The sequence below is a fragment of the Lytechinus variegatus genome, chromosome 18, assembly GCF_018143015.1.
Source record: "Lytechinus variegatus isolate NC3 chromosome 18, Lvar_3.0, whole genome shotgun sequence".
In the NCBI taxonomy this organism is placed as follows: Eukaryota; Metazoa; Echinodermata; class Echinoidea; order Temnopleuroida; family Toxopneustidae; genus Lytechinus; species Lytechinus variegatus.
The window spans coordinates 7,146,443-7,173,670 of record NC_054757.1 but is presented as its reverse complement, the minus strand read 5'-3'; the positions used below and the strand labels follow the sequence as shown (position 1 = coordinate 7,173,670).

General features: G+C 33.9%; 1 protein-coding gene across 1 annotated transcript in view; it reads left to right on the top strand.

Moving 5' to 3' along the window:
* Positions 1-27,228, top strand: part of LOC121432161 (cadherin-99C-like) — a 46,811-nt gene that overhangs the window by 5,349 nt on the left and 14,234 nt on the right. The window contains exons 2-3 of the mRNA XM_041630017.1: positions 9,300-9,628; positions 26,883-26,888. Coding sequence (XP_041485951.1) covers positions 9,376-9,628; positions 26,883-26,888 — 259 coding nt within the window. The 5' untranslated portion in view covers positions 9,300-9,375. The remainder of the gene's footprint in view (positions 1-9,299; positions 9,629-26,882; positions 26,889-27,228) is intronic.

Below are 27,228 nucleotides of genomic sequence, written 5' to 3'. Positions count from 1 at the left end.
TATATTATTCCAGTAAATGCAGAAAATCTTGCCCCCCCTAATGGAAGTTATTCTAGTCTTATCATTAGATTTATCAACTGAATTTATGTCATTTTGATCAAGGCAAGGAATACCTCAAAGTGGATGAGTCATTTTGGTAGTTGAATATATCTTAAAAGGAATTGTTTATGTATCATTTACAATGAATTATATTATCTGCCCCCACTCTAATTAGAACCTTTATCCTTCATTGCTTATATTTTACTGAGGAATAATGAGAAACTGTTTTTATCATTACATGGACAATTTATTGCTATTGTATAATGAGTAATCATAATTGAACAGATAACATCCAATTTGAATGCAATTCATTTAAGTACATCATTATTTTAAAAGCTAATAAATTGGTTATCTTTCTTACAAGGCTGTACACCACTGAAGACCACAACATCAATGAAGTTTGATGTAAGGATGTTTTACAGACTTTTTGGAAGGGAAAATCCTAGTATTACTTTTTTTATTTGCATGGTGCAAACTCACTTTTAATGGAATATAAGTGAAATTAAAAATTACTTCACCACGGCACCTCGCACTGATACACAGAATGTTTCCATCCTGGGATAGCTTTGTTCAAAGCTGCTGAAAGGGATTACTCTTTAAGGTTGAAGGTTGTAAATTTATATGTTATTGAACATATATCTGCAGTAATATCCAATTTCACAATTAAAATGTTCAATCCATTTAATAGGTCTTTCAATAGAGTATTCTGATCCATACCATGAGATATAAGCCAGACAAAAGGCGGATGACTTTGCTTTGACACCAATTGCTCTAGGCTCTGAACAAAAGTGCATCTCCCAAACTCATCCCAACCCAAACCTCTATTGATGCTGAGAAACATTCATAATTGTTTTCCAACAAAAGGGGATGTTTTTATGTACACAAAGAGCTGAGTGAGTTACTGCCTTTTTGATGGAGTTTGTATTTACACGCTAACGCTTTCTTTGCTCAATTAAACGCCAAACACTAATGAGAGCCTCTTTTCAGGCCGGGCTCTATGTAGGGGATTGTAAGTGAGTCAATTCACTGCTTTGTGGTTAGGCAGGATGTCTCTGTATTTGTCCCACTGGAAAAAAACAGTGTCACATAGTGTGATCACAGTGTGTTCACATAGTGGACTATGTGAAAACATTCACACTGTTAAAATGCTCTAATTCAATAGTGTGGAGATGTTTTCACACTGTGGAAAACTCGACAGTGTGGCTGTTCACAGCGTGTTCACATGGTCGACTATTTGAATATGCATTCACACTGTTAAAATGCTCTTATTCAATAGTGTGAAGATATTTTCACACTGAAAACCTCAACAGTGTGAATGTTTACAGCATGTACACATGGTCAACTATTTGAACATGTGGTTCACACTATTAAAATGCTCACATTCAACAGTGGAAGACATTTTTACACTGTGGAAACCTTGACAGTGTGAATGTTTACAGCGTGTACACATGGTCAACTATTTGAACATGTGGTTCACACTATTAAAATGCTCACATTCAACAGTGGAAGACATTTTCACACTGTGGAAACCTTGACAGTGTGAATGTTTACAGCGTGTACACATGGTCGTCTATTTGAATATATTTAAAATGCTCTAATTCAATAGTGTGGAGATGTTTTCACACTGTGGAAACCTCGACAGTGTGGCTGTTCACAGCGTGTTCACATGGTCGACTATTTGAATATGCATTCACACTGTTAAAATGCTCTAATTCAATAGTGTGGAGATATTTTCACACTGTGGAAACCTCGACAGTGTGGCTGTTCACAGCGTGTAAACTCACATGGTCGACTATGTGATTCACACTGTTGAAATGCTTACATTTAACAGTGTGTAGGTGAATTTACATTGTGTTCCACACTGTAGCATGCACTTGGACACAGTGTTCTTTCCAGAAGGGTTAAATCATCATAGTTCCTTGATCTTTTTTTTGGGGCTAACACACTGGACAATTCGTCGCACACACCACGAACCGTCCTCTCTGTGCAAAGTTTCATCCCGTATCTATATATTTTCTTCAACTTCATTATTTACGCCACAGTGGGCATTGTAACAGAGAGGACGGTTTGTGGAATAGATACAGTGCGCTATCGCGCGTCGCGATTTCACCACCAACTGTCTGCTCTGATTCGGTGCCCACTGTAGCGTAAATAATTCACTTCAAGTAAATATAAAGATATGGGATAAAACTTTGGATCCTGAACTTTTGAACGAAGACACCGGTAAATAATTTGCTCTCCTTGTAGGTGCACTTATTGCTGGTTTTAAAAAAGCTTTTATTTAAATGCATTTTCTGCAAAACTAACTTTCGCATTGAAGTGCTCAGAGAGGACAGTTCGTGGTGCGCGTGACAAATTAATGGATATGTCTGTGGGAAATCAGCAAAGCAGTGTTTCATGAAGTAGTGAATTTTCAAAACCTTTCTGCTTTGATTTTACAGGATTCTGGTGGTATTAAATTTATTGATAAATAAAGTAATAAACCCTTTGCATTTGTACAAAGTGGATGATTTGGCTCATGATAGTTAAATACATTACAAAGTACAATTTTCAGTTATCAGAATCTAACTAAAAATATACAGAAAAACATCCAGTATTTCCTTTTTTTTCAATTTCAAAGATTTTAGAGGAAAGAAAGTTAAAACCCAGAGCATGTTCAATCTCATTTCCGAATGTGCTCAAACTCACAGAAGCTTCTCTGGTAACATGTCATTTGTAAGAAAGTTAAAATCCAGAGCATGTTCAATCTCATTTCCGTATGTGCTCAAACTCACAGAAGCTTCTCTGGTAGCATGTCATTTGTATCTGCAATCTGTAATATAATTATTCATTGGTAACTGAATTACATAAGTATCCTAATAGAGATAACCCAATTCCTTTATCACCTCGTCTAGATTTAGGTGCGAAAGTCAATCGTGGAGATATTTATCTGGTTGTGCACACTTCCAACTGAACTCTCGCTGAATTTGTTTATGCGTCATTGAAAAATTGTGCCGATGCAATCTCTTCATAATTCATAATACATGCAAATACACTGTGAATTTGTATCCAAAAGTGTATTAAAGATAATATGTTTCTTCCTCTCTAGAAGTTGAGAGATTTTTAAATTTCCATACCGAAAAAAAAAGTTTTATGCAGCATGTTCTGGCAAAAAGATGGAATGAGCCTTCTCAAACAAATAAGGCCCACATCCAAAGGTGAAATCAGTTGAAACTTTAAGATGCAGAAACCGTTTTGTATTTTCTTCAACTGTTCTATACAATGATTTCCTTCAGGTATTTTAATATTCTTTCTATTCTAACTTTTGAGGGGTCCACATTTTACAAGCTTTGCTTTTCAGTGGACCCCTCCATGCTTCTCATAATATATAATTATATTGATTTAATTATATTTAATTATACTGATTATATTGATTTAGATTTGACATGCATATTAATTCATATTTGAATCACTTACTGAATATGCATATCATTTATTCAATGTTGAATTTTGTTCATGCTTTTATGAATTGAATTAATTTATCTTGTACTTATTTGTATTATGTTGAAGAATGAAAAAATAAATTGAATTGAATTGAATTGAAATTGAAGATCTTCCAATTATTGCACATAATAAATTTGTAATTTGTAGGCCTAGCCTATATTTCCTCTTTGTAAATGAGGAAAGAGTGCTGCACCATTGCACATTATATTGTAGTCATACAATATTGAACACCAATTGAATACTGATGAAAATGAGGTAACTTATTATGAAAATGAATTAATTAGAAATTCTGTGCAATTATGAAATTTCATGAATTATTGCTCATTGCAGGAGCTATGGACTTTGGTATGTTATGCAGAATGATTTGATGTAAATAAGTCATTTGGGTACTATGCTAGATTTATAATGACACTGTGAAAAAGGTAGGTTACAGCTTTGCATTGTGAAAAATATATATTTTAAAAAATCAAATTGCATTTTTTTCTCTTAAAGTAATTGCTGTCATATTGTTAGTACTGTTCAAAATTATTGATTTCACAAAAGCAGAGTAATGCAGATATTTTAGATTGCAAAATTATGTGATTTTTTTTCTTCTCTTGGAAAATTATAATCATCATAGTTTTATACATCTTTTTCAGTTAATAATACTTAATGTTTACAAAGTATCCATTCTAAATGCCAAATTCCCACTGTGTGTTCCTGGCTGAGAGGTTTTCGGAAATGCTAAATTTACTATTTCCATATTACATATTAGCTGTCTCGAGAGTGATGCAAGTGTTTCTATGGAAACAAGTTCAGCTCATATGATATCATGTAAGATATTTTTCGCCTTTCTGATCAAAGAAATCTATACAAGGTTTCCTCTTTGTTTGATATTTTTCAAAGCTCAATTGTTTCCAACATCTGCAAACATGTTCTTGGTATAAATGGGATTTGCAATTATGGAATAGTTGCAGTTCATTTCTCAAAAACAAAATTTAGCTCATTGTTAGTCATTTCAGCATTTATTTTTCTTATCTCATACCACGCCTTGAAATTTGTTTTGAAGTTAAATTTCTAGTATATGCCACAATCAAATTTGATACCCCTTTCCATGTACAAATTTACATTATAAAAAAGGGGAGAACTGTTTCAAAGGGCTTGCCATATATAGGATTAGGAAACTCTTAACTATTTTTATTTGAATCCATTCGATAAGCTTGAATCCTTCAATGTTGTATTGTCAAATTTGGTTTGTTTCACCCCAAAACAAGACATCCTATTGATTAGATAGTCAAATGCTATGAGATGTCGGTGCTTTAAAAAAAAAATAAAAAAAATAATTGCATACATTATGAATATGCATCATCACAGGTATTTCTCAATTACAAAAGTATATATGATCTCACAATGTATTTTGCTTTAATAAAATTGGCTACCGACTTCTTCTTTCCTTGGTTGGCAACCAGTCAGGATTGACTATTTTTGCCACAGCTTTTGTTCATTTTCAATAGCTTATCATTATTTTTTCCTTTTCCATTCCTTTTTATTTCTTCTCTCTCTTTTTCTTTTTCCATCCTTTTCTTTTTTTTTCATTTATTTTTTCCTTTTCTTTTCTTGTTATTTTTCTTTTCTTTTCTTCTGTTTTCTTTTTAAAGAAAAAAATAGTCTTCCCCATTGCCCATATCGTTTCTAACTGCATAAAAACACATCTTTAGCAAGCCCCATTGCAATGCTATTAATTTCCTATCTCCAGTGCTCCATCATTTTAACAAGTTATTTATTTGTCTTCCATTATGGTATCTCCATTTAGACAGGGCTTAGCAACCAATTAAGAGGAAGGTTTCTATGGCAGTTAACATAAAGACAAAGTGTTGATGATTATGAGTTATTTATTTGGGAAATGGGGGCTGTATGCTCCATCATTATAGAAATGCAATGAAGATAAATATACTTGTTTCTCAAGTGGAATATAAAGTATTTTGGCCCTATATTATTTTCCACAATATAAAATTATATTTGCTCTAAAGTTTGTCATGATTATCCCATTTGTGGATATTAAGAATTTTGATAATACCAAAAAAAATCACATTATGAAAGGTTATGTTCAATATTTTATTAATGACTCAAAGTATTAGATACTCCATAATTATCCATAGAGCAGTGTGAATAATAAAGATTATTCTTGATTCTCTGTTGAAATTGATTAGATTTTTAACGTGTGAATTTTCCATAGTGTACACCGCATATGTTCTCTGAAGCCCCACCCATTTATTTTAGCGTAAGGACCTCCACTGTGTATTGATTTTCAACTGAAACAGCCACCTTTAATTTTAGGTTGTCAGCAACAAATGTAGATAAAGCAAAGCGAAACTATGATTTATAAACATTTAAGTGATAATAAGAAATCTGTTAATACCTGACAGGAAAAGGACACTGTTCTCAATATTTTTCTCCTTCTGCTCATGCAAAACTATTTTCATAATTCCCAATAGTTAATGTGAGTGCTCTTGCTAAAGTTTTTACAAATGCAATCTCATTTTTTGTTGTTTCAAGGGGGGGGGGGGGCAAATTACCTATATCCCCAATGTAGTTTGTAAGGTGGTATCTGGTCTCCCAAATATATTTCACATCTACCAGTTTTACATATTGTTGTATGGTTGAAATTTATGAAGAATATGTACCAGCTGCCATTATTATATGGAAAAGAGCAAAATAAGTTGTAAAGTATTCCAACATGTAACAGTGAGTGCAGGTATAGGAAACAGAGCTCTCTTACATCATGATACTCTTGAAAACATTTGTGCTTATATCCAACATCTTTGCTGTTAAAACTTAATTTCCTGAAGACACAATGGCCTGAATTCACAAAGGTGGTTTTGAAAACCCACGGTTGAGTCCATGGTTTATGCAGATTTCCTGTATATATTACGCTTAATTTAGGGCGTATCGGGCGCGTGTATGAAAAATGTCCACTCCTGATGCGCGCTTTTGTCACAGTGCGCCAAATTGACGCCTGTTGCCGTGGTTATCAACGCTATTTTATTCATGAGTCCACTGTTTTTATTCATAAGTTCACTCTTCAAACAGTGGACTCAATGTGGCGCATAGTGACAAAGCGTAATTAATTAAGCGTAATTTATGCAGGAAATCTGCTTAAACCATGGACTCAACCGTGGGTTTTCAAAACCTCCTTTGTGTATTCGGGCCAATGTTATTAAAGATATTAGTCATCCACAGAATGGGTGTGTAGTTTCAGTCTATGCCTCGCAAACAAGGAAACCATAATTGCAGCATAGCATATCACGATTCCATTGTTGATCCCCACCCTCTATTACATTTATTAAGACCTCCCACGGGGGTAGGCCTATCGATTAATAGCTGTTTCAGCTTTATACTTTGAAACCAGATGTTTGAATTTGTTTGTTAGAATTTATGATATCATTTTGTTACTGCTTGACTATGTGAATTCACATTCTCAGAATATATACATCCACATTACATGTATTGGCCCCCAGGCAAGCTACAGTATCTTTAATACATAAGTGAGGTATATATATTCTGATTTCTAAGTTACATGTGCTGTGTTTTTGTAGATGAGAATGAAACATTTCAGAGGTATACACTATTGACTACAAAAGTTGATTATCACAAATTAAGATTAGTAAAACTGTGTCCACATTTAACAGGTTCATGGGTTAGGAGTCCTGGTTGATTATATATTACATATATTATTATTGTGGATCGCTGTGGCCCAGTGGATTAGTCTTCGAACTTTGAAACAGAGGGTTGTGGGTTCGAATCCCAGCCATGGCGTAATTTCCTTCGGCAAGAAAATTTATCCACATTGTGCTGCACTCGCCCCAGGTGAGGTAAATGGGTACCTGGCAGGAATTTATTCCTTGAAATGCCACTGCGCTGTAAAAGGCTGCGGGGCTAAAGTCAAGGTAATAATATCCAATGAAGCGCATAGGGACACATTTGGCAGTGATATGCGCTACTAGTATATATTAAGCATGTTGGTATTATCATTACATATTAAAAATGAGGATGTTAATCTAAGCAAAGGTTTAAACTTTAGAGATTACCCGGTAGTTACTTGTAGGACCTAAGTGATGTTAAAAGAATATGGGAGAATATTCAAGAATTCCTTTGAAAGTTTATAAAAAAAGTCTTTTAGCTGGAGATGATAGATTATGTACGAATTTGAGTATCACAAAAGCTTGGTTTCTAAAGGAACCGGTGCAAGAGTGCTCTTCAGTATAGTGATTTATACTTGATATGCAAGAGATATTGCTCAATGTGATTTAGATTTGATGCTAAATGGTGGCATTGGCTCATTCATGGTTATTGTCCGGTCCTTCAGAAAGGATGTATAACTGTTGGTTCTTGAGTTGCTCACTTCAGACTGAGAATTCATGTTTATAGTTGGCATAGTCAGGTTTGAAGGATCATCTTTTTATGAAACAGAGCATATAATGAACTTTCGTATTGTGAACTCTTGTTACCTGTGAACTCCCTAGTTGTGTTTGAAAAAAGGAACACAACATTTTGGCAAGCCCTAGGGGGCGACTTTTAATTGACACTTTTGAATGTCCTATAATTGAAAGCTTTATTGTTGTTATAATAATGACAGAGACAACACTACGTAGTACATAAAACCGTTGATATCTTTATGAATACTATAATTCTGTTTATGTACTATAGTCCATGGATGAAAGTGTATTGAGTGTTGCTATCAATGTGATGATTAATGAGAAGTGACAAATTATGTGACAAATTATAGGCTTAAAACATAAAATTTAGTTGTGAATTTCACACCATCTCCTCTCTTGATCTTTATTTTGTGTCAAATAATGACGGAATCATATTAAAGTGACTTCATATGAGATCTGAATATTTATTCATGTCTGAGAATGAGTCAAACATTTCTTATTTATTCATTATACTTTTATTTCCAATCCATTCAATCTATTCATGTTTTATTCATTCATTCAATCAATAAGTCATTGGTTGAATCACAAATGAACTTCAAATGTCCAACCCAAAATAATGTATTTAATTCATTCATTTATTTTAGTATTTCCATTATTCCGTCCCACTCAGACTCCTGACAAGCCTGCAAATAATAAGGAAGTCTTAGGGGGTGTTGCAAGATAAATATTTGCAATTAATCACAATATTCTGTTACAATTTTACAGTTGATTTATCACTTAACTTTAGCAAATCAGATTACGCTCCTTGTTTCATGGAGCAGATTAGCAATCAATCCCAAATTTGCAATTGATTGCACGGCATATGCTTGATTTCCGAAACAAAAATAGACTTGCAATTGATAGCAAGTTTCTTGGAATATGCCCCATTAGCCCAAAAGATCCATGTGTATGGTAGTATAGAAAGGAATCGTTCTATTTCTTTCATCTTTTCTTGCCTTTGGCAACCTTTGACGATATCATGCAAGCTGTTATCATTAAGATTAATCTTAATTCATCTTGTCATAATTTGTAAGAGAATGCTTGAATTGCCATGTAAAAAATTATCGTAGATCAAGGAAACACGCTAAAATGACGAAAATGCATTAAAAATGAATAAACCTACATGTAGGACAAAGGACATTGAAACTGAAAGAAGTGCTTGAATGATTAACATGAGCATCTCAAAACCTTTTAAATGTCTTTATCACATTTTCCCCATCTGTCCAAATATTTATATGCCTGTCTCATCTATGGACAAAACAAATTGAATTCAACTGTCATAACAATTTCTTTTGTTCTTTTTTTCTCTCTATTCATCTCCAGATGATACGATGGTAGTTTAGAGAGAATTTGGGGAAAAACAACCGACTGGATTGTGAGAAACGTGTGACACGTAACAATGATGGGGCGTGAAAATCTCCCGTGCAGCTGTGTCTGTTCCAGATGCCATGGAGAACGTTTCTCTGTACCCCCCAACCAGAGACCAGATCGGTTCAGGGAGAGGACCGGGGATGGTCTAAGCACAGCGAACTGTCGCTTTACGAGAACTCTTTTTAGCAAAATGACTACCCAGAGGAGAATACAGGGACTAAATATGCATATATTAGTACTGCTGGCAGTACTATCTTTTATAGGACCGACACCAACACAAGGTAAGAAATCAATTATCAACTTTAAATGTCTGATGAATAATAATCAATTGAAAGTTTGTGAAAATAATGATATTTCTGTCAAAGATGAATTGTTCCCCGAATATGTGTTTAAGAAAAGTTTGATGGAAAAAATTGTGGTAGTATTCTAGATATTTTATTTTGGAAATAACAAAGAAATTATTGTAATTAAAGTGACAGACAGAGAGAAAGAGAAATTGATTGAGAGCATGGACCCATGTCAGTAGCTCGGGGGGCCACTTACATTGACGTTTGGATACCATGCGCGACCAAGAAAACATGTAAAGGATGTCTTTTTCAAGATAGGGCACGTTATGTACGTAACGTAAGGGTGTCAAAAACACTAAAATAATGAAAAAAGGGTATCTATTTTTGCTAGGAAAGCTATGCGTTTAGGATCAAATTTGCGACGGTGTAAATAATTACGACTAAAAAGTTTTATGAAGGATGTACTACACTACATGTTTAGGGTATGATTTTGCGCGAGATGTGGGAGGTGGGGCTGTACTAAACCCAATCAGGTAAAGGTGTAACCGACGACAGTGACACATAACAATAAAAATATTGTTGTACTTGTTTAGGGGGTCAATTCAGGGAATACTTGCCAAGAGTATCGTTTTGTTTCCAATACTTGTTAAGGGTAGGGTTTCATACGCCAATACTTGTTAAGGGGTGCATTTTCAGAATATGGAAAATACGTGTTAAGGGTGCTTTTCGAGACCCAATGGTTGCGCATGGTATCCACTATCCACCCGTCAATGGAAGTGCTCCTTATGCAAGTAAAAGCTAAATGAAAATGGTTGATTTTTTCTAGCATGGAATCGCCTGTGTATGGTTGTGCATGAATCATAATTCATCATGGCTTCATACGCCATACCCACAAGCAGATAGGGAATGAGCATGTAATGATTTTATACTCACCTCGAACCATATCACACCCTTGCACTCAAATTAATCAATACATACTTTCCATCGCCCAACTGCGGAGAAAGATGTGCATCTGTGTATCGATACCATTGGGGAGGGGTAACTCAGATTTGGTACCATTGGAAGTGTGCCATTATGGCCACCAACTCATCCATAAAAAAAGGAAAGTGACGCTTTGTTTACTGAGTGTAAAGTTGATATTAGTGAGTTCCATTTCCTTGAAACCATACTCTATTATTATGGGATTTTTTCAACATCAGTTGTTCTTGAGTTCTCGGAGATCTCCCTCCTGACCCCCCCCTTCTGTCTATCTCCTTTTGTCTTCCCTCTTGTTCTCTCTCCCAAACACATTCACTTTCAATGGTTTTATATCATCCATTTGATTCCTCTTGTCTAGTTTCTCAAATTGAAGATATTGGCTACTCTAAAAAACATAATGTCATGAAAACTATTTCTTTTTATCTCCTTATTCCCTGTCCACTTGTCTTTATCTCCTTTTCTCTGTCTGTTCCTCTATCTGACTTTTATCTATCTCTGCCTCGCTCAATCTCTATTTCTGTCTCTCTCTATCACTCATTAAACTCTCGTTCTATAACTCTCCATCCCCTCTCTCACCTTCTTTCTGTTTCTCATTTTCTCTATAACTTTCTTATTCTATTTCTTTTTCACTCTTTCTTTCTCCCTCTGTCTCTCTCTCTGCCTCTCTTTCTCTTCTCCTAACTGCCAATGATTTTTTTCTCTCAATCTTCCCCATTTTGTCTTACTTTATTGAAGTATATCTCATACTGTATCCCCCATTCCCTTATAATGTGCTTCCTACATATATACTAATTTTCCTTTAGAATGTGGAATTCATCTAGATCATATCATAGTCCCTGTAGTCCCTATGAATATCAACAGGTCTTCTAAAAATGTTGTCCAATAATTTAGACAAGTCTTGAATATAGATTTTCGTGAGGAGCTTTTGAAAATTACATGTTTGTTGAAAAAAAGCTCACACTGCACACCAGCTTGTGGCATGGTAACACAGCTTGCTGATAATTACGATGTTGGAAAAACCTCACACGAGACCTGAGCATTATTTACAATACCAATGCAGGGGTTGCCATGGAAATTGGTGTTGTTAAGGTCAGAGAAGGTAGAAAACCATGACGAGATATCTCTGTCAGATAACAATCTCATTAAAAACAAAAACATGTTTTCTTCACGTGTGATGTTATATAATTTAGATATATAAGGTGAATTAATGTAAAATGGTAGTTCATGCATTTTTAATATTATGGTCAACATGTTTGATAAAGGGGAAGTTTCTTTTTCTCAACCTCAGCTTAAATGTTCATCTAAGTGCTGTGCGAAATATAGGCCTAATTCTGTAGAAAAGAAGGGAATTTCCCTGTAGCTGGTCATTCTGTATAAATGAAATTGCATTTTACCTGATGTGAATGTAAATTACTATGTCAAATATTATACATCATTCATGCAGACTGCAGAAATGAATAGGCTATGATTTTAATAAAGTTGTTATTAAATTAAATTAAATTCAATTCAAATAAAACATTTATTTTCTTCCATATTGATTATTATAATAATGCTACTATTTGGGTGTTGCAAGAAACTTGCGATCAGTTGCAAGTTCATTTTTGGTCCCTAAATCATATATCTTGCAGATAATTGCAAATTAGTGATTTATTGCTACTCTGCTCCTTGAAGCAAGAAGTTTAATCTGATTTGCTACAGCTAACATCGATCTATCTTGCAATTGATCGCAAATATTTTCTTGCAACACCCCCTAAAAAAAGAAAATTTAAATGATGCTTCATGGACACACAAGATGTGGCATCCAAAATGAAATTGACTGATGTATTTTTAATATGTGCAACAGGTTTGATAAGGAGTTGCCTGTTTATTTTACCTCTGTTATAACCATGATAACAGAGCTATTGAATGCTAACAGGGATATTATTCTGTGTGAAAACATGACATTTCTCAGAGCTCTGCAGCTGGATAAAAACAATCACAATTTACCAAATTTGACATGAGATCACCGCATCCAATATTTTTCTCCCATTCACAATGAAAAAGAGAGGTTTAGTGAATACTAAAATTAAAAATGACAATTATGATTGCACCTTGGAATAGTTTACTTGATAGATCGATGGCGCATAATAAATGCTGTGTTTATCATTATGCTGACTGTAATAATGATGATAATGATGATAATAGTATTAATGATGATGATAATGATGATAATAGTAATAATGATGATGATAATGATGATAATAGTAATAATGATGATGATAATAGTAATAATGATAATGTTAATGATATTGATAATTATAATGTTGATGATATTAAAAGTGATCTTGATGATGATAGTGATGATGGTGATGATGGTGATGGTGGTGATGGTGGTGATGATGATGATGATGGTAATAATGATGATGATGGTGATGGTGATAGTGATGATGTTAGTGATGATGATAATGATGATGATGATGTTGGTGATGTTGGTGATGATGGTGATTATGATGATGATAATGATGATGATGATGATGATGATACTGAGGAGGAAGGGGATAGTGATGCTGATAGTATAGCAATAATTATGATGATAATGATATTAGTGATAGTGTTATTATTGTTGTTATTGATGATGACAATGATAATGGTGGTGATGATGATGGTGATGATGATGATGATGACGATGATGATGATGATGATGATAATGATGATGTTGATGATGCTAATGATGATAATAATGACAATGATGATAAAGATGATGATAATGAGGATAGTGATATTGGCAGTGATAGTGAATAATGATAATGGGCAATTCCACAGGTTGGGACAAATCTGTAACGTGAGTAACCGACACATTCCAAAGATTTGCCAGGAGCATAATAGAATTTCCCAAGTTTTGTTTTCATACAAAGGATAGTCAGACTGTGTACTTTGTTGTGATACGGAGATGTTTAGTTCCTATCAATAATAATGGAGTTACAGCTCCAAGTATGAGTCAAGGTGTCTCCAAATGTAACGTGAGTAACCGTGGAATAGCCCTAATGATAAAAAAAGTGTCAAGGATTCAAATTAAATCTAGAGTTCAAATGGTCCCTAGTCAGAGATAAACTTGACATACATGTGTATCTTCAATCCTTAAGTGTGTTTTTACAAATTCTGCACTAATCTATTCTATGGAAATGATATGAACATTCAAAGTTTATACGAGCAGGGTACTAAACAATAAACAGTCTGATAATTCATTTGCATAAATGGTACTTAATTCAAATCAAAGCTATTGATTTCTTCTCCTTCACATCACCTACTGGAAACCACACTCTTATTTAATACAGACAAGAATGATATGCATGGGTTCATCATAATTGTATTCATTGAAGGCTTCATCATATCACTGTGGTCAGTTATTGATTATTCATGATGGTCAGCGGCCAGAGTGAATGTAGTTGGCCACCTATGATATAATGCCTAGGGCTATTTTTCTGTGAAGAAAAAATAGTGATTGAATTAGTTATTGGTGATAATGAGGGACTTTGTGATTGGATACTTGTTTTTATTGCTTTAACTGTCTGGACTGTGTGGTCCAGGGGTGGGGGGCTTTCCCAAAAAACTCGAAATCAAGCCCAAGTCAGTTTCATAGATGCCAGACTAAATCATGAGTTTGCCATTGATTTTGATTTTGCAAGTGATTAAAGGTCTGTTACTTGTTCAAGAAATTATAAACTGATTGGCTTAAGTCAATGATCCATCAATTGCAAATATAAATTTGAAATTTTCAGATGGAATTCAAACTTTGAATTTGTAATTGATTGCAAAAATAGGACTCTTGCTGCATCCTCTGATTATAACCCCAGTCCCTGAAATATTTTTCCTGACCAGTGAACACAGTCTAATTGCACTTTGACTATTATAGGAGACATGGGTTAAGTTTGGGGAGCAATAAATGAGTTTCAGGTTCCAAATCAATCATAAGTATTGTAAGTGATTGCCACTCTATTCTAAAGAAAGTATATTAATTTATTGGTAATAGTTGAAATTGAGCAATCAATTCTCTCAAAAGTATAAACTGATCAATCAGTTGCAAATATCAATTTGAATTTTTTAGATGGAATTCAAACTTTAAATTTGTAATTGATTGCAAAAATAGGACTCTTGCTGCATCCTATGATTAAAATTTCAGTCCCTGAAATATTTTTTCTGACCAGTGAACACAGTCTAATTACATTTTGACTATTATAAGAGACATGGGTTAATTTTGGGGAGCAATAAATGAGTTTCAGGTTCCAAATTAATCATAAGTATTGTAAGTGATTGCCACTCTATTCTAAAGTAAGTATATTAATTTATTGGTAATATGAAATTGAGCAATTAATAGCAAATTCATATAATATCACCATGTGTGTGTGTTACCCAAAGCCCAGAAAAATATTTTCTTACCACTGCACTGTAAAAACGCTGTTTAAACTTTTTAAACAACTGTTAAAACCTTTTAAACAACTGTTTAAACTTTAAAATAAGTTGCTTAAAAAGTTTAAACAACTTGTTAGAGTGACAGGCTTAAACAAGGTGTAGATGGAGTCTGACTATATAGGAGACATGGGAATTGATTATTATTGGGACCTCGTTAATGTAGGAGCCGAGCACATTAAGGTTACATTAAAATTTCAAGTGATTCTAATGGAATGTCAAGCATCCAATCAATATCACCATCGAAGGGGTATGTTAACCAGTGAAAGGTCAATAGATGGTATGCAAGGTCAGTTAAGTGGTCACTGCGAGTGGTCACTCCACAGGTAAGATCAGTGAAGTGGTAACAAGGTTCAATCACCTGATATTTGTTTCATTGTTGGATGTGGATCCCAGCTTAGCACTGTATAGCACGGCAGTGTAGCAGTTCTGACACTCAGAGGGTCGTGTTCGAATCCCACTATATGGCCTAGCATCCTTTGGCAAGGCGTCAATCCACAATTTGCCACTCTCCACCCAGGTGTTAAATGGGTACACAGTAGGATGCGAAAGCCTACATAGTATGCCTAGCAATTGAGTCATGGAACTCTTGTTAGAATGCTCCCAGGGAGTGGTGAAGGTGCATACATTGTATGCGGGCATGCAAAGATTTGATGACCGGGGTAATAATATGTCTGTAAAGCGCTTAGAGACGTCGTTCTGATGTGTTAAGCGCATATAAATGCGGAATATTATTATTATTGTTATCATATTCTTACTTGAAATCAAGTTAATGATACTGAATTATTACTAATACTCCTTATGATTACCAATTCTTAAAAAATAATGTCTTACTTATACTTCCTTTATGCATTTTTAAACTTTACGTGCCTATATAAACTTAATGGACAAGTCCACCCCAACAAAAACTTGATTTGAATAAAAAGAGAAAAATTCAACAAGCATAACACTGAAAATTTCATCAAAATCGGATGTAAAATAAGAAAGTTATGGCATTTTAAAGTTTTGCTTCATTTCAAAAAACAGTTATATACACATCTCAGTCGGTATGCAAATGAGGAACTGATGACATCACTCACTCACTATTTCTTTTGTATTTTATTATATGAAATATGAAATATTTCTATTTTCTTGTCATTGTCATGTGAAATGAAGTTTCATTCCTCCCTGAACGTGTGGAATTCCATTATTTTAACATTTTGTGCTTCAGGCAAGGAGGTCCTAAAAGTCAAATTCTTAAAACTTGAAATATTGTATAATTCAAACAATAAAAAACAAAAGAAATAGTGAGTGAGTGACATCATCGACTCTCTCATTTGAATATAACTGGCTCGTTCATATAACTATTTTGTTAAAAATAAGCGAATCTTGGAAATGTCATAACTTTCTTATTTTACATCCGATTTTGATGAATTTTCAGCATTGTGCTTGTCTGATTTTTCTCTATTGATTCAAATCAACATTTTTCTGAGGTGGACTAGACCTTTAACAAAATTCATATTCATTTAATTACTAAATTACTTGCATACTTAATCATTTATTGACTCTAATGATCTCCTTTATTATATCAGCTTTCTATAGCTTGCTCCCAAGTTGGTCAGTTCACTAACCTTGATGACCCACAACATTTATATTGTGCCATATTTCTATTGAAAGAAAGATAGATAGATCTATAGAACTATAGAGAGACGAATGGATGGATCAATAGATAGGTACATGCAGTAATGAAAAAATAAAAGAGATTTGCACAATGACTAATTTGATCTATTGTCTGTCTAGTGTAAATCTAATTAGAATTAATTAACAACTGCATCTCTCAGACCATCATGGGATGCAAAGGGAAATTTTATGAATGTTAAGGGGGGTGTGCTGATCTCTAGTAAGACACCATTCTCACTACCGTCCTAAAACAAGTTTACTGGAAACTAGTTTAACGTGTAATGAGAACGGTCGAAATGGTCTTGGAAGCGATCTTCCAAACCGCTTCAGAAAACCACCTCATGATGTAGTTTTGGTTTTAGCCTAAGTGAGGACCCAATCATTCTTCGGGAAGGGATTTTCACACATTTCGAGCGCACCACTCCACACACTGTATGTGGAATGCCTAGGCTGCGGTTTCTAATTTCGCGCGAAAAATTTCACCCCGCTGAGAGTGTTCCCATTGCAATAAAAACGCTTTTCGTGAAGTGGTTTTAAAAACCACTTTCGGGTTGTCAAATGGGAACGCTATTAAAGCGATCTTCCAAACTGGTTTCCAGTAAACCAGTTTTAGAAAGTATAATTAAAATGGTGTCTTATTGTCAGTCAGAACTAAGGCCCTATTATTATACGAAATGAAATTTCAAATTATTGGTATATAATGTTCAACTTTTTCCGGTATCAGCTTCCTTTTTGATAAGACTAAGATGATAAGGTATTGATTATTTTTTATTATATGGCGCCCATAGATTAGTCTGCTCCCATGCATGATACGCTCTTTACCACCCCCAATAGCACAAAAACACTGCTATAAAACCTTAACTGTAAACTTCAGGCCTTCATGGTTAAGGAAATTGCTGACATGCATAACATGGAAACCCGCCTCAACTCATATAGTTAATTAATTGTCTGTATCAGGAAGAGTTATTTTCCGTCAAAAGGGGTTCAGTCAAATTTTGTATTTTCAGAGAAAATGCATTTTTACAGATCAGTGTTATATAGTTGTGTGTGATGAAGTGAAGTAAAAAGAGGGGGGGGGGGTAGATGTCTGGGATTGGGATAGACATCTTTTAATTGATTATCTGGATATAGGTATATATATATTATAAGTACAAAAAAGTAACTTTGTTCCCCCCTAAGATGCATTTGTGTTTGGGTTACTACTTCTATATCATATGTAGATAGCATGATAGAGTGTGTTCCCTTGTCTAAGATTTCAGAGATTCAATTATATTATCATTTTGGTCAATGGTTTTCTTTTCTATTACAATAGAAGTGGTATAGCTTTTCATATTATGGCTTCCTGATTAATGCAACATTAATGTTATATCCATTGTATGTATACATTTCAGCTTTCTAATGGACATATTTATGAGTTTGGTCGATGTCTTCCTTTTAAAACCTGATCAAGGCAATGTTGCTTTCCATGTTATGTCTTTCTAGTTTAGTTAATATTGCTTCAGGGTTAATGCAACATTAATGTAAAATCCATTGTATTGATGTGTTACAGCTTCCTAATGGTTACATTGATGAGTTTAGGCAAGGAAATGTTTTACCCTCAGAGATCAGCTTCACATGTTGCGGCTTTCTGGTGAGGGCAACATTAATGTTATATCCATCGTATTGATATGTTTGGGCTGTATGATGGCTACATTAATGAGTTTGTTCTATGTTTACCCTAACAAATCAATATGATGACACCAGAGGGATATGATACTTTGGCCGAGAAAAGAGAACATATATATGTTCAGATCAATCTTGTTGGGTTAAATTGATTTAGTCACACAGAAATAATTTGGAACCGGTCTAAAATATCACTAATGTGTCATCTCTGGGGAGGGAAGAGTTTTGGAGGCAGACTTATCGATAGGCTGTAGGCAGAAAATAATTTGGGAGCAGCAAGCATCGGGAGAGAGAGAAAGATGAAGAATGAGAGATGGAGGGAAGGAGGGGGAAATAAGGGGAGGAGAAGAGAGTGAGGGAAGGAGTAGAGATGGACAGAGGAAAAGAGATAAGGCTGGAAAGATAGATGGAACATAGATAAGGAGAGATGCATTTATAACGGGGGATGATATACCATTAAAATTGTCATGCAAGCCACAATTAATTGAAATATACAAGTTTTTGAGTGGAATATCATATATAAAAATTTATGATGCAAATATTTGGTAAAGGCAAGAAAGATCTACATGTAATTATTTTGGTGTGCTTCACATTTTATGTGTATATTTTGATAGATTATTTCCTTCATGAAAATTAAATTCATTTTTAAACAGTTTTATCATTTAATAAAAAAAAAGTGATAGTTCAGGAATTGGACACTCTGAATTGGCCTGGAAGGCCCATTCCCCCTTTCTCCTCTTATTATTATCTGTTTTTGTCACTGACCCCCCTATCTGTCATTTTCACTCCATGCCCATTCTTCGTTTTGTTCTTGTCATCTGATTCAATTTACTTGCTCTAAAACCATTATATGACAGAGTCAAAAGTCAATGATATAAAACCCTCACTGTGGTGTTATTGAGTAAACAGTAATTGAATTCATTGTGTTCTAACAATAGAGATGAACAAATATTACACAAAAATACAATGGCAAATAAAACTGACAGTCTCTGGGTCAATAACACTTGGAGGAAGAGTGATCTGTATTGTGGCATTAAAGGGGAAGATCCCCCTGAAGAAAACTTAGTTGTAAAAATAGTAAAAAATATTGGTGAAGGTTTAAGGAAAATCTGTTAAAGAATAAGAAAGTTATTCAAGTTCAAAGTTTTGGATTTGTGACGTCATAAACGAGCAGCTGCCCCATGTGTAATGTAATATAAAATGCATGAATTTCAAATTTTGTATGGTTCCTGATGACTTAATTTTGTTTTCTATTCATGATCGGATGTGAAATGATTTGTCTATTGATATACAAAAGGTACAGTGAAAACCATTTTCAATTTTCTGAGAAAATGACATTTCATTGATTTTTTTACCATTCGCTATGTAGGAATGCTGCTCGCATATGATGTCACAAATCAAATAATTGAAATTCTAATAACTTTTTAATTATTTGATGAATTTTTCTCAAACCTTCAGCAATATTTTTTATTATTTTTTTCTGCTATTTTTACAATTAACTTTTTGTCAGGGTGAACTTTCCCTTTAAGCTAACATCTTTCTTTGCAAAGGTGTATTTTATAGTTTCGATGACAAGTGAGACTGGCTTTTAATCACAAATTATTGAACCATCTCAAGATATCCTTTCAAGTATAGATTTACCTTATTGTAAACATAAAGAAGACTCCATCAACTGAGAACTGTAAGAATATCACTATCATCATCATTATCTCCATGAGAATTAATATCAAATGTTATTGAAAAAAATTATCAATTCCATGTTCAAAATGTGAAGTAATATGCTTGCCTTATATCAAATATTATCAATTATAAATCATACTTTACTCATCTTAACCCCCCTCCAAAAAAAATGCAGGCTTATTTACATCAGACATGAAATATCGATTGACTATCTATATTAAGGAAATGCAGACATGCATAATTATTGACATTTCTAATTAAACATTTCATTTCTACATCTCATTACGTGTATCTTTGCACTCATGCATAAGACAGTGTATGAACCTTCTATCCACCTATGTATGTATCATCATGTTTACATGTAGTACCAACCAATATTAGCTTGACGACACTTGTAGCATTTTGTAATTAAAATACATACATGTACATGATGTATACCGATTATATTGATAGCATTGTGCTGTATCAGTAGGCAGAAAGTGAAGTTTGAATGATAGTTGTGAGCAAATCACAACTAAAATTTTAATGATTTTCATGTGATAAGTTACTAGGATTTTCTAATACATAATTTACAATATTTCTATTTATTTTCATTTCATTTATTTTCCACAAATCAATCAAAATACAAAGAAAAACATACAACTCATTCCGAAATAGTATGCATAATTACAATATAAATGCAGATTCTAAGTGGATGGACCTAAACTAAAGCAAAAGCTTGTTGTGAATAGGCCCTTCAAAAATAATTGATGTGTAATCATTGATAGCTACAAATAATTATAGAAAAAATAGAGCTGAGCTCGGAGAAAGTTACAGAAACTGGACAAGGACAAAAACAGAGAACGTTACAAAGAACAGGGACACACAGGTTACTAGACAAGACAAGGAGACAAGAATATGATATTAAATGCATATGACAACTCATTAACACTGAAGCATGGCATTATTTATATATGTGATTAACTATTAGCGTGTTAGCAAGAAAGGTGTTTGTAAAACACCATTCTTCCTAATTACAAACACAAAATAAATACTAAATGGTTTTCCTTTGCCATCATTATTAATTCTTTCATTGATTGTCATAACAATTCAGTAGATTGTTCGGTATTCCAAATAATTCGTGAATGATTTTGATGGGTATTATCCGTGAATTCTATTTAACGCATAAAGAATGGTTGAGTTTTTAGTGTTATTTGTCATCAGTCCGTGAAATCATTCAACCTTGTAATGAAGCATGTAATTAGACTGAATTGTGTTGAAAAGAAACCACATGTGGAGGAAATATTATGTTATTTATACCGGATGAATGACCAAGTATGCTGTGTATGTTGGAGATACTAGGTATTTTTGGATGGGAAATTCACAGGGTTATTTAATTTTTTTTAAGAAATGAGTTCAGCATTTCATTGTCTCAGTAACATATTTTTATTTTTTTAAATTTAACTTCCACATTTCAATAACTAACATATGATATAATAATTTTTTTGTTCAAAATAACATTTGAATAAGCAGCATTTTACATTATGATTAAAATGCATAGCATTATTTTAATTCAAATATAAGTTATATATTATACTTTGGAAAAAAATTCTTTTTTTAAATCATTGAAACTTGCATATGAACTGGAAAAATATCCATATAGGCCTATATCTAATCAATAGAAATGTGGGAGACAGCCATATGATATGATATAAAGAGCTTGAATTTGATGGAGGTCTCGAAATGTAAGGGGAAGTTAGACCTGATTACAGCGCAATAAATACACATACTCATTAATATGTAATAAAAGATAGTTCATACAAAAATGAAAACTGGGTTGCATTTTGTGAACAACTGACTCAGTCAAAACTGGCAAAAATGTTGCAAGCTACTGAAATACATGCATCTGATTGGCTGATAGCAACTTTATCAGTAAAAATTACTGATAAGATATATGTTTCTTGCAATACTCCACTGATCTATAGAGTTTCATCCTGAAATTATCAAGTTATAATAAGAAATGTAAAAGATATATGTTTTACTTAACAAAATGAAAGTGATTTCGAAATAATCAGAATTAGGTTCCAACTGGTGGTGAGATAGCTAAATTTCATTTGGTTTGAACCAAACAGAGATAAAACGAAATATTTTGGAGACTATGTCTAGAGCTTTTCCGTACAAATTCTGTCTTCAGCTTTGGTTGATTAGTTAACAGTATTGAAAATCCCCAATATTTCCCCCTATAAATTTGTGACACTTTAATTCATTATTAAAGCGGTCACATTTCACCATATATTTCTTTCATTTTTTTTCTCAAACTGAATAATCAAAATATATTATACAAACATCACACCAATGGCTCCAAACAGACCATTGATTTGTCATTGGAGGTAACATAATCATTGCTTTTGTTGGTTGGGAAGTGGTTTCGGCAGTGTGACTGTGGCGTTTCTGATTTTGTTTCTGTTGATGGTAACTCCCAAAGGAACTCGACAGGGCAGCATTTTGCTGGTAAACGCCAAGCTTGTGTCTAACCAATTACCTATAGTCATAGAGGCTGACCTTATAGACAGATATTTCTCTTATTAAAGTGGAGACAATGGCAGAGTGGGGATTCGAACCCACAACCTTGCGATTATAAGTCCATGCTCTAACCACTGGACCACACGACCCGCGTTACATTTTTAATTTGACTTTTCATTATAGGATTCAGTTTCATAAAGACCTGTGATAATGATAACAAATGAACAGTTTCTTTAACAAATTTACCATCGGCCAATCAGATTTAAGAATTTCAGTAGCTTTTAACTGCTACTGCAAATTTGTAATTATAACACGTTTTAATGAAACAGGCTCCTGTACATGTTTAATCTCCCTCTGACAGATCATCGTGGCCTCGTAATGTAAAATGACATTCAGACTCAGCAATGCCCGCAGCTATAATGATGTGCTAGTCATTAAATATTGATTTATCCTCTTACTTTTATAGCAATCAGGTGGCTTTCATCAATGCAGCATACCAATCTTTAATTTATTGATCCTAGTCTATTGTCATAGCCGTCCAGCCTTCCTCTGTGGATGAAATATTGATCCAAGGGCCTAAAAGAACGGGACTTTAATATAAATACCCTACATGACTTTATGGCTATGGGACCACATGGAGACAGTGGATGGGAACTAGAAAGGGAATGAAAGTGAATTAGCACCCCACGGGGGGGGGGGGGGCACTCAGTATATAATGCATAGTGGGTATGTGCCGTGGAGGGTACCCCATTTTTACACTCAAATTCCCGTTCCAAGGCGTAGCATTTTTGTCTTATTCAGAAAAAGAACAAAGAAAGCCGCTCCAAAGCATAGCATTTTCTTCTTATCGTGGAAAAACAAGAAAGACAGACATTTTCCGCTACGTTGTTCTGTCGGCATTGATCTGATACAATGAGCTGCAATTTTGGTGAAAAGTGGCTGCAGAGCGCTGTTCGACTTTCACCTCTGCACTAGCGCACCTGGCGCCCATGCCGCCGGGCTAGCTGCATGCACGTATAATTAACCCCCCCCCCCCGATTTGCACCCCTCCAACTCTTAGAAGAAAATGGTTCTTAGATGCTTGTCCTGTATTTTTTGAACCTTTATAGGTTCTCTAAAAGATTCTGACTTTAAACAACTATTTTTTGGAATCTTTTTTGTTTCTTTATAAAAACCACTGGTTCTTGAGCACATGAAGAGCCTTTATGGGAACCCTTTTTCTTAAGGGTTCCAAATACGGGACAAAAGGGTTCCAGTCACACTTTTTTTTAAAGAGTGCAAAATGTCTAAAATAGTCTAAGGAATTTGCTAAATAGCCATCATTCCCACTAGATGCTAAACATATAGATGTAAGGCAATTTGAAATGAGTGGAAGCATGCATGAAAAGTAGCCCATGCATACAAATATAATGATTTTCGGCTAGGATTCTTTATTATTTAGATTTCAGGAAAAGTATGTCAATTTTAAGGGTAATTAGGGTTTTAGAGAAAGGGGGTCATATGAATAAAAAGTAAGGAGAGGGATAAAATGAGAAGGAAATAATATATGTCATGTATTGATAAAGAACAGAATACAATATTTGAAATCATGAAATGGTAAAAGGTATGTACATTTCCATTTGGTTTGACATAATAAAGCTCATTCCTATTGATTATATCTCTCTTCTTTTAATGATAATTGTATTGTACATTGATTAGGCAGAAATATTAATCGAAATTTTTATTTTGTACTATTGATTTATTCAGTGGTGACAATATAGATGTATTAATGGTTTAAGCCTGTATATTGCCTGTAGTTTACTTTAGCCCACCAATGATCAATCAGCAAATAAAGAAATAGTACATGTATGTTTCTACTTCTAATAAACATTGAATAATTTTCTATGTTCAAAAAAAAAAAAAGCAGCATGTTTTCCATTGATATTGCAAGAACATCCTAAACAAGATGGTTGCAATACAAGTGAATTTCAATACCCTGGACATAGAATATAAATAATTAACAAAACAAACAAAAACAAAAAACTTTACATATTGTAAAATACAAATACATTTAATCATATACAGTATAAGATTTTTTTTCTAAAATAAAATGTGTACCAAATCCTTTATCAATGTTGGCTTGAATATTCATCTTTCTTAAATCATTGAACTTGTTCCAGTCAGATAATTAAAAATATCACTGTTACATGCATGTTCGTCTGTCTATGGGGCCATCGCGATGTGGATTGACCCAGTGGATGACTTGAGGGCCACTTAAGTCTGAAGTACTGCGATGCGATGCGTCAAAATAGACCTTGAAGTGCAGAGACATGTCAGAAACTGATTGATTTTACATTCTTGACTTCAGGATACAAAGCTGATTGGAGGAGAGATTCTGTGGACACAAACAAGTGGAAATGAGGAAGAGAAAGAATATTTGAGAGAAAAAATATTTTAAAGAGAATGTGATAGACAAGAGTAAAGAAAAGGGCAAGAAGAAGGAGATAGTAAAAAAGAATTAAGGGGGGGGGGGGGGACTGAGAGAAGAGAAGAGGAAGAGAGGGGGACATTTAAAATAAAATTCTTGAGAATTAAAGGTAAATCTTTTGGATTCAAATAAAATCAAGAACATGATTGGTCCCTAACGACTATCTGGATTTATTTTACATTCATTAGAGTGTAGTTCTTTGGTCTTAAAAAATATAGTTTACTGAAACAACACTTTTTTATATGACAGACCGTCCAATTGTAAATATATATGTAATCTCAACTAGTTTAGTTAACTCTGCTCTTTGTAGTTCTCGCTTTGATCTTTAATTAATTTCTCTGAACAGTATATAATCTATAGGCCCGTATTCTGAAGTCAGGTTTAAATTAGACCATGGTCTAACTCTGTGCTAAAATTATGGGAAGCCAAATGTGTCAACATTTATATAATGTTATATGTTTCTTTTATTTACTGTGCTCTTTCCTGATCTTTCAATGGTAAAAACAATCATCTATGCTTCCTAGACAATTATGAATGATTTGAGAGCCAAATGAGCTGAAATATGATATCTCCACTGTTAGTAATTTATGTAACAAATGGCTATCCATACTTAAACCACAACTTTAAACCTGAAATTAAGTTAAACCTGACTTCAGAATACGGTCCAGAGTACCCATCTGCATTGATACCACCAAGCACCATTTCTGTACCAGTATGCTCTGCCTGCAACATCGCATTGCTTGAACCCCTTAGGTTTTACTATCAGTTTCATGATACTCTTTGTGTGTATTCCAACACCAATGTAATATTTACCTAGTGTATTTTGTTAACTGCTCATTTGAATATTGATCATGCATTGCATTATGGGTGGATCAATATTATCCAATCACAGCTGCTTCTGTGAGCCTGTGTTGCTGTTAATGATATAGGCCATTACCTTGTCTCGTGGGCATTGGGAGAGATTAGTATTGATCAATACATGAACAGAATTTTTATTAACCCATTGCTAACTGGAATCTGGGGAAACAAATAGTCACTAAATATTGTTATAAGCTATTGAAATCCTTGCAGCTGATTGGCTCAGAGCAACTTGTCATTGAAATTCACCGACTGTTTTCTTTCATGAAACACTCCCCAGGTGATCCCTGTGCAAGGTAGATTGGTTTTTATTATAGACATAAAACTGAGAGAAACAATTCAGTGAAAGTTTGGCAAGAACCTTTCAAAAAATGACAGGGTTATTATTTTTTTAAGTAACATCACTATGCTAACAGCTTTCCAACATGTCACATGATGAAAAAATCCATAAAATGCCGCTTTCGAAAGAAAATAAAGAATTATTTTTACCTGTCATTTATGCTTCTACTATGGGGGGGGGGGGGGATAATGACGAGAAAGATGTTTTCAAAATTCCTACCCCATTCATAATACTAGCCAAAAGGGAATTTACAGATTTCATGCTATTTTCCATATGGGGGAGTTGCCCGCCTGTAATAGACTGTTAGAAATTCATAACTCTTTTATTTTTAAGGATCTAAGTCAAACCATTAGTAATTATAAGGTAATATCTCAATCATCTGCTTTCATTGCCACGATGAAATAATTCGTTAGTTGGAGGCCTGCAGCAGTTTTGATTTGATTTTCACTCTTTTGAATATTACCTACAGTGATATTGTTTTTCCTATTTATTCTAGATTTATGTAGGTATAGAAATATCATTGATTGCATAGACTCCTGGTATAAATGTGCTTTATAATGTTAATCAGAATAACCACAGAATTCAAATATTAAAATCTTTATTTCATTTCATTCCCTTTTCTTTCCCTTCCTCCTTTTTGCCATGGACTCCAATAGCTATAGGTGAGTATAGGTTTTCATTTTGCTTTTTATTCTGTGGGTTTCCATCTACATGTTTGATATTCTAACATATTTCATAGAATTACAATGGTCAACAATTCATCTTTATAGAAATTTCTAGATCTTCATTGTAAATTGTATTTATTGGTTTAACACCATTGTCTAAAGTGAGAACAAATTATGTTTATATTTTGTCAACCTTCACCTGTAAATGTGAAAAGTGGATTTCTAAATGCCTATTAATTTTGTTATAATTTGTGGACTCCCTAAAGCAACCTGCTTTGAATAATGTCATTTCATTGATTTCGTCAAATGATTATTCACTGAAAATTGATTTAAATTT